The following is a 12,108-nucleotide window of genomic DNA, read 5'->3' on the forward strand; positions in this document are numbered from 1 at the left end:
TGGTTCCACTACTGATCTAGCTGTTCTCTTAGTTTGCTTTTGTTTTAGGTGTGGTTGTTAATAACTATGAGTTTGCTGTCTTTTTACTGTTTATATTGTTCATATTTTTTATCTTCTTTTTCTTACATAAGTCCCTTTAACATTTCATATAATGAGGGCTTGGTGATGATGAACTCCTTCAACTTGACCTTATCTGAGAAGCACTTTATCTGCCCTTCCATTCTAAATGAAAGTTTTGCTGGATAAAGCAATCTTGGATGTAGGTCTTTGGATTTCATGACTTGAAATACTTCTTTCCAGCCCCTTCTTGCCTGCAAGGTCTCTTTTGAGAAATCAGCTGACAGTCTGATGGGAACTCCTTTGTAGGTGACTGTCCCCTTATCTCTTCCTGCTTCTAGAATTCTCTCCTTCATTTTAATCTTGGCTAATGTAATTATGATGTGCCTTGGTGTGTTCCTTCTTGGGTCCAAGTTCTTTGGGACTCTCTGAGCTTCCTGGATTTCCTGGAAGTCTATTTCCTCTGCCAGACTGGGGAAGTTCTCCTTTATTATTTGGTCAAATAAGTTTTCCACTTGTTGCTGTTCCTCTTCCCCTTCTGGTACCCCTATAATTTGGATGTTGGAACGTTTAAAGATGTCCTGGAGGTTCCTAAGCCTCTCCTCATTTTTAAAAAATTCTTATTTCTTCTTTCTTTTCTGATTGGATGTTTCTTTCTTCCTTCTGGTCCACTTCATCAATTTGAGTCTCAATTTCCTTCCCATCACTATTGGTTCCCTGTGCATTTCCCTTCATTTCACTTAGTTTGGCCTGCATTTGTTCCTCTAATTTGTGACTAAAATCAACCAGTTCTGTGAGCATCCTGATCACCAGTGCTTTGAACTGTGCATCTGACAGGTTGGCTGTCTCTTGGTCACTTAGATTCATTGGCTCTGGGGCTTTGAGTTGTTGTGCTTGAGCCATAATGTTTTGGTCTGTTCACGCCTGGTACGTATGAGGGGCGAAAGCTTAAGTGTTCACCAGGGCGGGTCAGCCCAGTCACTGGGTTGTGACTGGCGGCAGGGTCAAAGAGGGAGCAATGGCACTCGCTCTGCTCTCTCTCGGATTTTGGTCCCCTCTGCTGCTTCCCACAAGCAAATTGGGCCCTTCTGGTGCTGGTTCCCACGGTCTGTCTCACTGTCCGTTTTTTCACCTGCTTTATTTGCACATGAATGTGTGACTGCGGTCAGCCAGCCGCCTTGCACCCTCACTGGGTCTGCCTGTTGCCACCCCACATCTGGGATCTGCCAACCGCCACCTGCGTGCCGGGGTCGGTCCAGCAGGCACCAGTTTTCCCTGCTGCAACCCTTCTCGACTGGCCGCCGACTTCTCCCCTTTTACCAGTCTGGATGAATGGTTCATTGTTGTCGGATTTTGGTACAGTTCAATTTTCTGTCTGTTTTGGTTGTGTTTTTGTTTCTAAATCTTTGTTGTCCTTAAATTTGGTTGTGCGAGGAGGTACAGTGTTTCCACCTACGCCTCCATCTTGGCAGGATCAGGATCTCTGTTGGAGGTTTTTGATTACTAACTCACTCTCTTTCATTGTCACAGGGCTATTCAGGTTTTCTTTCTTTTGAGTCAATTTTAATAGCTTGCATATTTCTAGGAATTTGTCCATTTCATCTAGGTAATTTTCCAGCATAAATTATTCATTGTATTCCCTTTTAATTCTTTTTGCCTGTAAAATTATTAGTCACATCTCCTCCTGTGTCCTGATTTTAGTAATTTTATTTTCTTTTTTCCTTTGTCAATGTAGCCAAACATTTTTCAATCTACTGTCTTTTCAAAGAGTTAAATTTTAGTTTGATGTTATTTTCTCTGATTTTCTACTTCCTTTACTTCTGCTCTAATCTCTATCATTTCCTTCTTTCTGCTTGCTGAGTTTAGTTTGCTATTTTTTCCTACTTTCTTAAGGTGGAAGCTTAGGTTATTGATTTGAGATCTTTCTTCTGTTTAAGACAGGTGTTTACAGCCCTGGCTGGCATAGCTCAGTGGATTGAGCACAGACCTGCGAACCAAGTGATTGTGGTTCGATTCCCAGTCAGGGCACATGCCTGGGTTGCGGGCTGGTTCCCATCAGGGAATGCACGAGACGCAACCACATGTTGATGTTTCTCTCTCTCTCTCCTTTCCTTCCCTCCCCCCGCAAAAGATGAATAAATAAAATCTTTTTTAAAAACTTTTTAAAAGGTGTTTACAGTTACAAATTTCCCTCTGGGAGCTCCTTTCAACACCCCCTAAAGTTTCAGTCTGTTGTGAATTTTCCTGCTGTTATTGATTTCTACTTTCATTCTACTGTGGTCAGAAAAGACACTTTGTATAATTTTAATCTTTTAAAATTTAATGAGACTGGTTTTATAACTCAACATATGGCCTACACTGGCATACTCTCTGTGCACCTGAGAAGAACGTATACTCTGCTGTTTGGGGTAGAATGTATCGTAGGCATCTTATGAGTCTAGTTAGTGTACAGTTTATATACGTACTATATAGTTCAAGTCTTCTATATCCTTGCTGATTTTCCATCTACCTGTATTCCAATCATTTACTTTTTTCTGCTACATAATTTTTTACTGTGGTAAAGCACACATCAACATAACATTCATCATTTTAACCATAGGTAAGTACACAGTTCAGGGGCATTAAGTACACTTAACACTGTTGTGCGAGCAGCACCACCGCCCACCCCGGGACGTTTTTCATCTTGTGTGACCCGAAACACTGTTCTCTCCAGACAAGAGCTCCTCACTGGCCTCTGCTCAGCCCCTGTCCCCACCATTCTACTCTCTGTCTCGAGGAATCCAACTACTCATACAGGAGGACTCGTAAATATTGGTTCTTTTGGGTATGGTTTATTTCATTTAGTACAATGTCTTCAACGTTCGCTGTCTATAGCATGTGTTGGAAGTTCTTTCGTTTTAAAAGATGAATAATATTCTACTGCATTTGTGAACTGCGTTTTGTTTATCGATGCACTAGACCTGGGACTGCTGCTGCCTTTGGGCTACTGTGGAGAGTGCTGCTATGGGCTGGGTGTGTAAACTGCCTCATCCAGCCCGTGTGTTCAGTTACTTGGGGTAGGCACACACGCACATCAGGAGCAGGGCTGCTGGATCATACAGCAGTGCTGTGTTTAATTTCCTGAGTGACCACCGTATTGTTTTCTCCAGCCACTGCAGTGCACAAGCGTTCCAGCTTCTCCACACCCTTGCCAACACTACCGGTCTCCTTTGTAGCTAATGGAGCTGGAGACATGTGGACACTTAGCAAACCCTCACTGATTAGTATGACTTTCCGAGAACTGCAAGTTCATTCTCATGTTTTATTTCTGTGTGGTTGCACTGAAATATGAAATGGCAATTGAGAACACTGGCTGCAGGCTGGGGAGTCTCTGTAACTAGAACCATGTGCAGGGACACTGAAAATCCAAACTATACTTGTCACCAGTCTAATGAACATATTTTAGAGGTTTCTATTGTGTGTAGAATGAGAATCTCTTCTCCAAATACCACACTTAACATAAGATAAAATATTGAAAGGGGAGAGAGAGAGGCACAGTCAGACAGGAACAGGGGAGGGAAGCAGGCTATTAACACAGTCCAGATGTGAAATGATCAGGGCACAACCCAGCACAGTAGGAAGGGGGAAATGCTACGGAAAACGACTTAGCTGAAAGAAAACTTCAAATATAACGATTAAAATATTAAAGTAAAATGAACAGTGAACATATTTTCACTGTTAGTCCAGAAGAGGAGACCTCAAAAAAGCATTTAACCAGGACTTAAATAAGAAAGTACTCTGGTAGCTGAATAAGAGTACTATAAAGATTACCCACTCTGGGAAGGTAAGAAACTTACTAAGTGACACACCACCAAATTCACGGTAGACTTTCAATGTGTAAAACGTATTTCTGAAATTCAGTACAGGACCTGTCATTTCTAATGTGATATATGCAACAAATAGGACTCTCTAGCACTTGATCTGGCAATTGCTCACACAGGACAAAAGACCCGCAGTTACCTGGTAGCCTTCTGTTTTCTTCTGACACCACTTCAGCAAGGCATTCCTCTTTGATCCTCCATATTCTCTTGCCAATGCTGAGAGAGGGTCCTTCCTTTCTTCCCTGATAAATAAAAATAAGAAAGCCAAAGTTGAGATATTTTTTGTTTGAGCACCATTATAAGCCAGAAATCCAATAAACAGAAAAGACCAATGTTAGTCTGCATTCTTAAACAGGGCAAGTGCACAGACTAAGGCATCCAAAGGTGAACTGTATCCTTTTATTCATTTGCTTTTACCCATGAACTTTTACAGGGTCCCCAAGACCTGCCGCTGCCAGGACTTCCTGCTGTCTGCAGAGAGGGGACTGATTTGTCACCCACAAGGAACAGGAGAGGGCTCAGAACAGCCGACACTTGCAACTAAGGGAAGGCATCCCAGGCTGCCCAGGAGGGGGAACAAGCCAACGTTGGCAGCATCCGAAAACCGGCACGGCTGCCTCTCACGCAAACCCTACCCTTCCATAGTCTCCATGCTCTGCTTTTATTCTACTCATTTTTGTTCCAACCCTTATGCCTATAATCATTTCACCTTTAAAAATCGTTTATTATAAATACAAAGTACAAGGTTATGCAAGGAGAAGAAACACAGGCATAATTTTCTGCCTTCCAGGTGTTTACTATTAGGAGAAGCAAGTAAGACAAAAGATGGCAATGAACCTTAAAACAGCCATAAAATATCTCAGATGTGTTTACTGCTGGGCTGCACACTCTTCGCAGGTAGTCAGACATTTACCTAGCACAGAAAATGAGATTTTTCTGTGAACTCACTCATTCAACACCCTGCTCTTGAGCTGCGCCAGGCGAGGTGCCACTGCCGGGCAAGGGGCTGTGAGCAACCCAGGGGCCTGCCCCTCAAAGAACTTCAGAGCTCAATACAGAATGGGCATACTATAAAAGCACGAAAAAACCAATTAACTCATTTTTTAAATTATGTGGAGGACACTTTAAAGCACTGCTAATTGACTTGGACGCAGAATAAACATCCTGCCCCAGACGAGACACTGAATCAGAAAAGACTTGGTGACGGCGCAGGGAAGCACGTGCCCCGCTCACCCAGCACGAGCTCCGTTCAGCGGCGGGGTCAGAAAGAGAACAGAACGTATGGAATTCCTGGGAGCGGGCGCTTTGTAAAACAACCTGCTTGCTGACAAATGGCACAGTCATAAAAACTTGATCTATTTTCTAATGCTTGCTTTTTAAGGCAGAGATTCTAGTCCCAAGTCCCATAAACCTAGCCCAGTTAAGTGCCATAGAGGTTATTACATTACAAATGGCTTAGTAGTCTTCAGCACTTTAATTTCTGTTTGTATTTACCCTTCAGAATATGTTAGGAAATCAAAGAATACACATTTAGAACTGAAGCTTTTCCAATAGATAAGTGCACTGAAATAGCACCAGTTTTTAGAACCAGAAGTAAAACACAAACATACTTCAACATGCAGTTAAGACTGCTGCCTTGAAGAAATACACTTCTGTGTCCCTATACCAGCCTGCCAGAATCCCGCTTTGGTGTAAAGGGTTCAGAGAAGTTTGTCATAAGACTGTTGAACACAGAAAAAGAGAAGGAAAAATAAAGATAAAAAATTTAGGATCCATAAATGATTGCTAGCGTACCCCACCCAAAAAAATCTCCCTCGTGCTTAAAATTGACTACTATAATCAATGTGAAAGGTTCACTCTGGCTCACAACAGGTCTGTTTTATCACAGAAACAGTATAAAAAGCATCAAAGAGTAAACTCTATGGACAAAGTAAGAAGCTGCAGAAAAGAGCCTCCTCAAGTTGGAGGATTATCTCTTAAAACTTCTTCACTGAAAGACGAGGAAACTAAGACCAGGATATGCCTTCTCAGTGGGGGAGCCAGGAAAAGTGGGTGCCCTTCTCAAAGGCACAAAGACAAGTAAGAACAGTGCCCTGTGTCAGCCAGGGCAGAGTGCAACTAATCCTCACTATTGCATCCCTACTTGCTCCAAAGGTGCACTGCTTACCTGACCACGATTCTAAGAGGTTGGTCCCTTAGACAAAGGGCTTTACTTTAAAAGTAATATACAGCACGGACTGGTGTGGTGCAGTGGATTGAGTGCTGGACTGAGAACCAAAAGGTCACTGGTTCAATTCCCAGTCTGGGCACATGACTGGTTGTGGGCCAGGTCCACAGTTGGGGGTGTGCAAGAGGCAGCCAACAGATGTCTCTCTCATCGTCCCTCCCTTCTCCTCTCTCTAAATAAATAAATAAAAATCTTTAAAAAAAAAAAAAGTAAGTATAGCCCTGGCTGGTGTAGCTCAGTGGATTCAGCATGGGCCTGTGAAGCAAGGGGTTGCCGGCTCAATTCCCAGTCAGGACACAGTCCTGGGTTGCTGGCCAGGTCCCCAGTAGGGGTCATATGAGAGGCAACCACACATTGATGTTTCTCTCCCACTCTTTCTCCTTCCCTTCACCTCTCTCTAAAAATAAATAAATAAAGTATTTTTTTAAAAAGTAAGTATATAATTTAAGTCTGAGAGGTGAAATCCCCATTTTGTCCCCAAACCTGTAAGTTATTATATCACTACATTTCTGAGACCTGTCCCTACCCCACCTCTAATTCCTACTACATCATAATTGCTCTGAATTCCCCTTTATGTTTAATTCCTACTGTGAGTTTTTCCTTGTTCCTATAAACAGCATATGCTAAATTTTTTAGATCTAGTGTTTCCTTCTAAATTATAAATACTTCTAAGTCCCAAGTAACTTCTGATGTAAGAGAAATAGGAATAAAATATAATACTACATTTTCATGTATTATTTCTCAATTATTAACATAGCCTCATGTTCTAAGCATCCAATCTAAACAATTAGAGCCCTTTGACAGCTCTCATTCTTTTATTCCTTTTTTAATTAATCATATTTCCCCTCGAAAAACCTCCTGGTCCAGCCCTCCATTCACCATTCCCCCTGCTGCCACCTGGACCCGGAGTTGATATACACCCTTTGGCTGCTTTCCTCAACTTCGGTTCAGAGTAGAACAATCCTGCCTCATCTTCTCACACTGATTTATTTTCCCCACTTTACAGCTGCTGCCACATCAAAGTGATTCAATTTGACTTCAAAGAGGTTCCCCTGCTCAGCCCCAGCCCACGAGTCAATCTTTGCCCCGCCCCAGAAATGGTAGGCGCGCACCTTTCTCGGGTTTCCTGGGCCCACCCTCTCTGGGTGCACCACCCCCTCCCAGCTTACTCATCCTCTGGGTACATCCACTCGAGTCACTGGCCCCGACAATAATGTCTACCCTCCCTCCCCACCCACCACCCTCAGGCCCCACTCAAATTCCACTTTTCTAACCTTCCACAGCAGCCCACCCACAGCCCCAGTATTTGAATTTCACAATAGTTACTTTCATATTCAACCACTCTAATTCAAAAGCCAACAACAGAAACAGAAACACCAGCTGCTTGGGCAAAGGAATGCTCTCTTTAACTTTGGTTTACTTTTATACCATTGTACTCAATTCTGGGCATAGAAGAGATCAGGAAATACTTAATAACACACAAATTAAGAAAATACATCAGTGCTTGAATGCATCACTTTATAACTTAACCATTTACTCTTCAAAGGCCAGGAAAGGTGTATGCACGAAATGCGTCAGGACTAGCTGTTCTCTACCTTATCCGGCTGCGGGCGGTGGGCGTCACGGACGCCGTGGGCGAGGAGGAGAGGGAGAGCTGTGGCGACGTGGTGCCCATGGCCATGAGAGAGGCCGGTGATGCTCCCTCGGGGGCAGAGATGTCTCGCTTCATTTCTTCACTACTTCGTCGAGACACTGCGGAAGTAACCATTGTGCATGTTATAGCAAAAACATTTTAAATTGAGTTCTTGAGACATTCCTCCCATAGTTTCCAAACAGTATAAATTAGCACACAAGAGAAAAAGCTAAAATTTTCTTTATCTTACTGATATGTTGAAAGAATTTATTTCTTCATTAAAAAATATAAGAAAGGGACAGGAGTTGAAATACGCATGAACCCCACATGCCCCGACGGTAGGTGGCGTATCTCCCCACCCCCGTAACACTCAGGGCGCCGACGCAGCATGGGGGGGCACTCTGCAAAGGCTCGTCCCGTCACGAAGACCACCAGAACCAAAGGCAGCATGTGAAAACCACTCATTCTCCACTCAAGTCAACCTGACTCTTCTACTCAGCCAAAAACATGTGAAAGGGACATAGAAGAGATACACTTAACTCAGGGTCAGGCCACGTTTATAAAAACACCAGTCACAAATCAATGAGACAGAAAGCCAACAGGTGTCAAGTCAGCTACTGAGAAATAAAAATGATCAGAAAAGCCCTACTTTGGAAGTCTGGCACAGTAAGACAACGTGTCTTGTTGGAATCACAGAAAGCGCTGAGAACTGTTGGACGCGAAGCAGCCACTTCAGCCGCTGAGAACAGAGCCACGTGAAAGTGGCTTCCTAGCCAGGACGCGCTGAGTACCAGCAGGTGCTCACGTCAGGCTGAGCTCGGTGAGAAGTGAGATACGAGACAAGGTTCCTGACTCCAGACAAACTCTCTCTTACCTCAGAAGATGCTGGATACGAGGGAGCCATTAACTGTATCACCTCTGGGCTGGTTGTAATGCAATCGATGTTATGCATCAACAATTTCCCCCTATCAGTGAAACTGCCTCCCTTTCATTGGTTAAAATTCTCCTGATGATTTCAGGATAACCACAAGCCGAATACAGCACTGCCTTAGAAAAGTGATGTCTTTAAAGATCCAGGAGACAGATGCTTTCCCCTATTACAGGATCTTATTAGAGTAAAATGCACTTACATATTCTGACATATTTTATAATTAGTTTTTTTCTTTCAACGTCAGATCTCTCTCTGCTTCAAATCAGCAGCACCTTTTCGTGGTATGCTATGAAATTGAATGAGAACACCTTTCATAGCTTTACATAAAACAGAAAAAACAGACTGAGAAAGAACAGGAAGCACTGTTACAGGTAAAGGCCCTGCAACCTGGCCTTTGTGATGACCCCTTTGGCCAGACTCCCCACTGATCTGGAGACCCAGCTGTGATGTGTAAAAACGGCCTAACTGAACTCCACGTATAAGTGGGATGTCAACAATAGGGGAAGGAATACAGAATTCCTCCTTTCGTAGTCCAATTTCTATTAGTTGAGCTACTAAAAGTTAAGAAAAGACCTCAAGAGGAAAATAACACAAAGAACTGATAAACTCGAGAGTTACCCCCAGGAGACAAATGAAAAAGCCCATCAAACTCATCATTACAGAAGGGCTTACCCCCCGGGCAAACTCTGGCTTCTGGAGAATCGTGGGTGTGCCCGGACACAACTCCCCAGCAGTCACGGCACACCGCGGGGAGATTTTAGTCTTTCACAACCACATCCGGTTTGTGGCGCACTTTATCTCCAGCACATCATCTAACCCACTCTAGGCATCTAATAAATATTTTTTTTTAATTTTCTTTAAAAAAAATTTTTTTAATTTCTTTTTTTAAAGATTTTATTTATTTATCTTTAGAGGAGAAGGGAAGGAGAGAGGGAGAGAAATATCAATGTATGGTTGCCTCTTGTGCATCCCCTGCTGGGAACTGGTCTGCAACCCAGGCATGTGCCCTGACTGGGAATCGAACCTCGATCCTTTGGTTCACAGGCCTGTACTCAATCCACTCAGCTACACCAGCCAGGCTAATAAATACTTTAGAAATGAGTGGAACTATTTAGTTTTTGTTTTTTTTTAAGTCAGGGCCATATGACTTCTATAGAATCTGAAAGATATAATAGGGGAAATTCAGAGTGAAAAATAATCAACTCAAGAGGTAAAGAGGCAAGCAAAGTTACCGAAGTCTAAGAGAAAGTATTCAACACTATTACTGAAAATGCTGGAAGAGTCTTTTTAAAGGAAATTCCGAACAAAAGTCATTACCTGAGATGGTCTTGGCACTGTCCATGGCAGGTACTCTTGGCAGAGAAGCAGGCCGGCTGGTTGAAGATGTTCTTAACAGATGCTCTGCACAAAGCAGAAAAGGTCACGATAAGGAGACCCGACACTGACCACTGACATAACAAAGGCAGCAGAAGGTGAGTTTCACCCCCTCACCCGCACAGCTCATCTCCTTTCCCAGTCAAGGGCACTTCAACAATTCCCCATAGAGTCTACTTACACGAAATGACTTCCGTAGACAAGGGACACGGGAAAACATTCTGTTCAATGTTTTATTTCTAGAGATGAGACATTTGACACAGAGGAAAATGCTTCTAAGTCACCAACTGCTCTTTACCTCTTTGATGCAATTCAACCAAAATTCACTGATCCCCTAAACGCATCTAGGTCTAAAAAGTATAAGCCAAATGAAAGCCTTGCCCTGTGCCGTGTAGTTAGTGGGGAAGCCACACACACACAACAAACACATACACACCAGACAAGTCAGGATGGAATTAATTAGAATACTAGAATGATAAGAGCTATCAAACCACACAGAGAGAAGCCATTCACTTTGATTTCGGGAAGAGGGAGGCTTCAAAAGCACACTGTAATGACAGGCTGGGCTTTACCAGTAGACAGGAGTGGGTAACAGCATTTCAGCCAGACATTACCCAAAGCAAAGCTACAAGGACATTCAAGTTGAAGGATAATAAAATCCTAGCATGGCTAAAACATGGGCACATGGAAGACAGAGAAGGCAGCAGGAAAAAGGGCTTCAGAGGGTGGACGAGGCTGACTGATGAAAACTTTCGCTTCCTGGTTTGTGGATTTGGGTCTAAAGGCAACAAGGAAGCACAGACATTTCTGAACGTCAGGGAAGGACGCAGTCAGACACAGCCCCAACTGCCTGTGTGTTTGCGGCCTCACCTGGTCCTCCTCCTCCCTCGCTCTCTAAACGCGAGCTGTCCAGGGAGTTTCTTGAGTCCCTTGGACACTGGCACAAGCTGTCCCCATGTCCCCTGTACTCCTCCTCCTTTCCCTCCTGGCTACCTGTGCACCCTGCGGGTCTAGTTTCCACTCTAGTTGCCTCCTCAGGACCTGCTGCCCAGGGTGGGAGCCCCCAAGCACGGACCGGTCCACTTTGTGCCTAAGGCTACAGGCCCGACTTGGCTATTTTCAGGCCAGGCTGCCAAGCCAGAGGCCAGAGTGGATGTGTTCTGCTCGGCAGGGTCTATTAGGGATGTGTGGTTAGGATGAAGGGGAACACCACCTTGTACACTTAATGAAGACTGTTAGTGTCACTGACCAACAAAGTCCCTACAGCTAACATTTTTAAAAAGGGGAAAGGCAAGATTTACCACTATTTGAAGAGCTTATTCAACACCTGTGTTTAAGAATCAACAATTTAAAATACACCTCTCGTTACATCACGGTGTCAAAAGTAACGGCATATGACATTATCCTTCAGGGACAGCACGTCTTTTATTTTATTTTTATTTTATTGTTTTTAAAAATATATTTTATTGATTATGCCATTATAGTTGTCCTATTCTCCCCCTTCATTCCCCTCCAGCCTGCACACCCCTCCCCCATCATTTCCCCCCTTTAGCTTATGTCCATGTGACACAAATTCTTTAGATTCTGTATTTCCCATAGTATTCTTGCCCTCCCCCTGTCTATTTTCTACCCACTGCCTATGCTACTTACTCTCTGTACCTTCACCCCCTTTCTCCTCCTCCCATTCCCCTGTTGCTAACCCTCCATGTGATCTCTGTTTCTGTGGCTCCACTCCTGTTTTAGGTGTCCACTTAGTTTGCTTTGGTTTTAGGTGTGGTTGTTAATAACTGTGAGTTTGCTGTCCTTCCACTGTTCATATTTTTTATCTTCTTTTTCTTACATAAGTCCCTTTAACATTTCATATAATGAGGGCTTGGTGATGATGAACTCCTTCAACTTGACCTTATCTGAGAAGCACTTTATCTGCCCTTCCATTCTAAATGAAAGCTTTGCTGGATAAAGCAATCTTAGATGTAGGTCTTTGGATTTCATGACTTGAAATACTTCTTTCCAGCCCCTTCTTGCC

The 12,108-nt window shown here is 43.4% G+C and overlaps 1 protein-coding gene across 5 annotated transcripts in view; it reads right to left on the reverse strand.

The window, feature by feature from the left end:
* Positions 1-12,108, reverse strand: part of SPECC1L (sperm antigen with calponin homology and coiled-coil domains 1 like) — a 111,953-nt gene that overhangs the window by 28,424 nt on the left and 71,421 nt on the right. For all 5 annotated transcript variants that reach the window (XM_037067283.1, XM_037067284.1, XM_037067286.1 and 2 more), the window contains 3 exons: positions 10,026-10,109; positions 7,740-7,896; positions 4,057-4,159 (listed from right to left, as the gene is read on the reverse strand). In XM_037067283.1, the coding sequence (XP_036923178.1) occupies positions 4,057-4,159; positions 7,740-7,896; positions 10,026-10,109 (344 nt within the window). The remainder of the gene's footprint in view (positions 1-4,056; positions 4,160-7,739; positions 7,897-10,025; positions 10,110-12,108) is intronic.

The sequence above is a fragment of the Sturnira hondurensis genome, unplaced genomic scaffold (assembly GCF_014824575.4).
Source record: "Sturnira hondurensis isolate 20B ecotype Veracruz unplaced genomic scaffold, ASM1482457v3 Scaffold0017254, whole genome shotgun sequence".
Classification (NCBI taxonomy): domain Eukaryota; kingdom Metazoa; phylum Chordata; class Mammalia; order Chiroptera; family Phyllostomidae; genus Sturnira; species Sturnira hondurensis.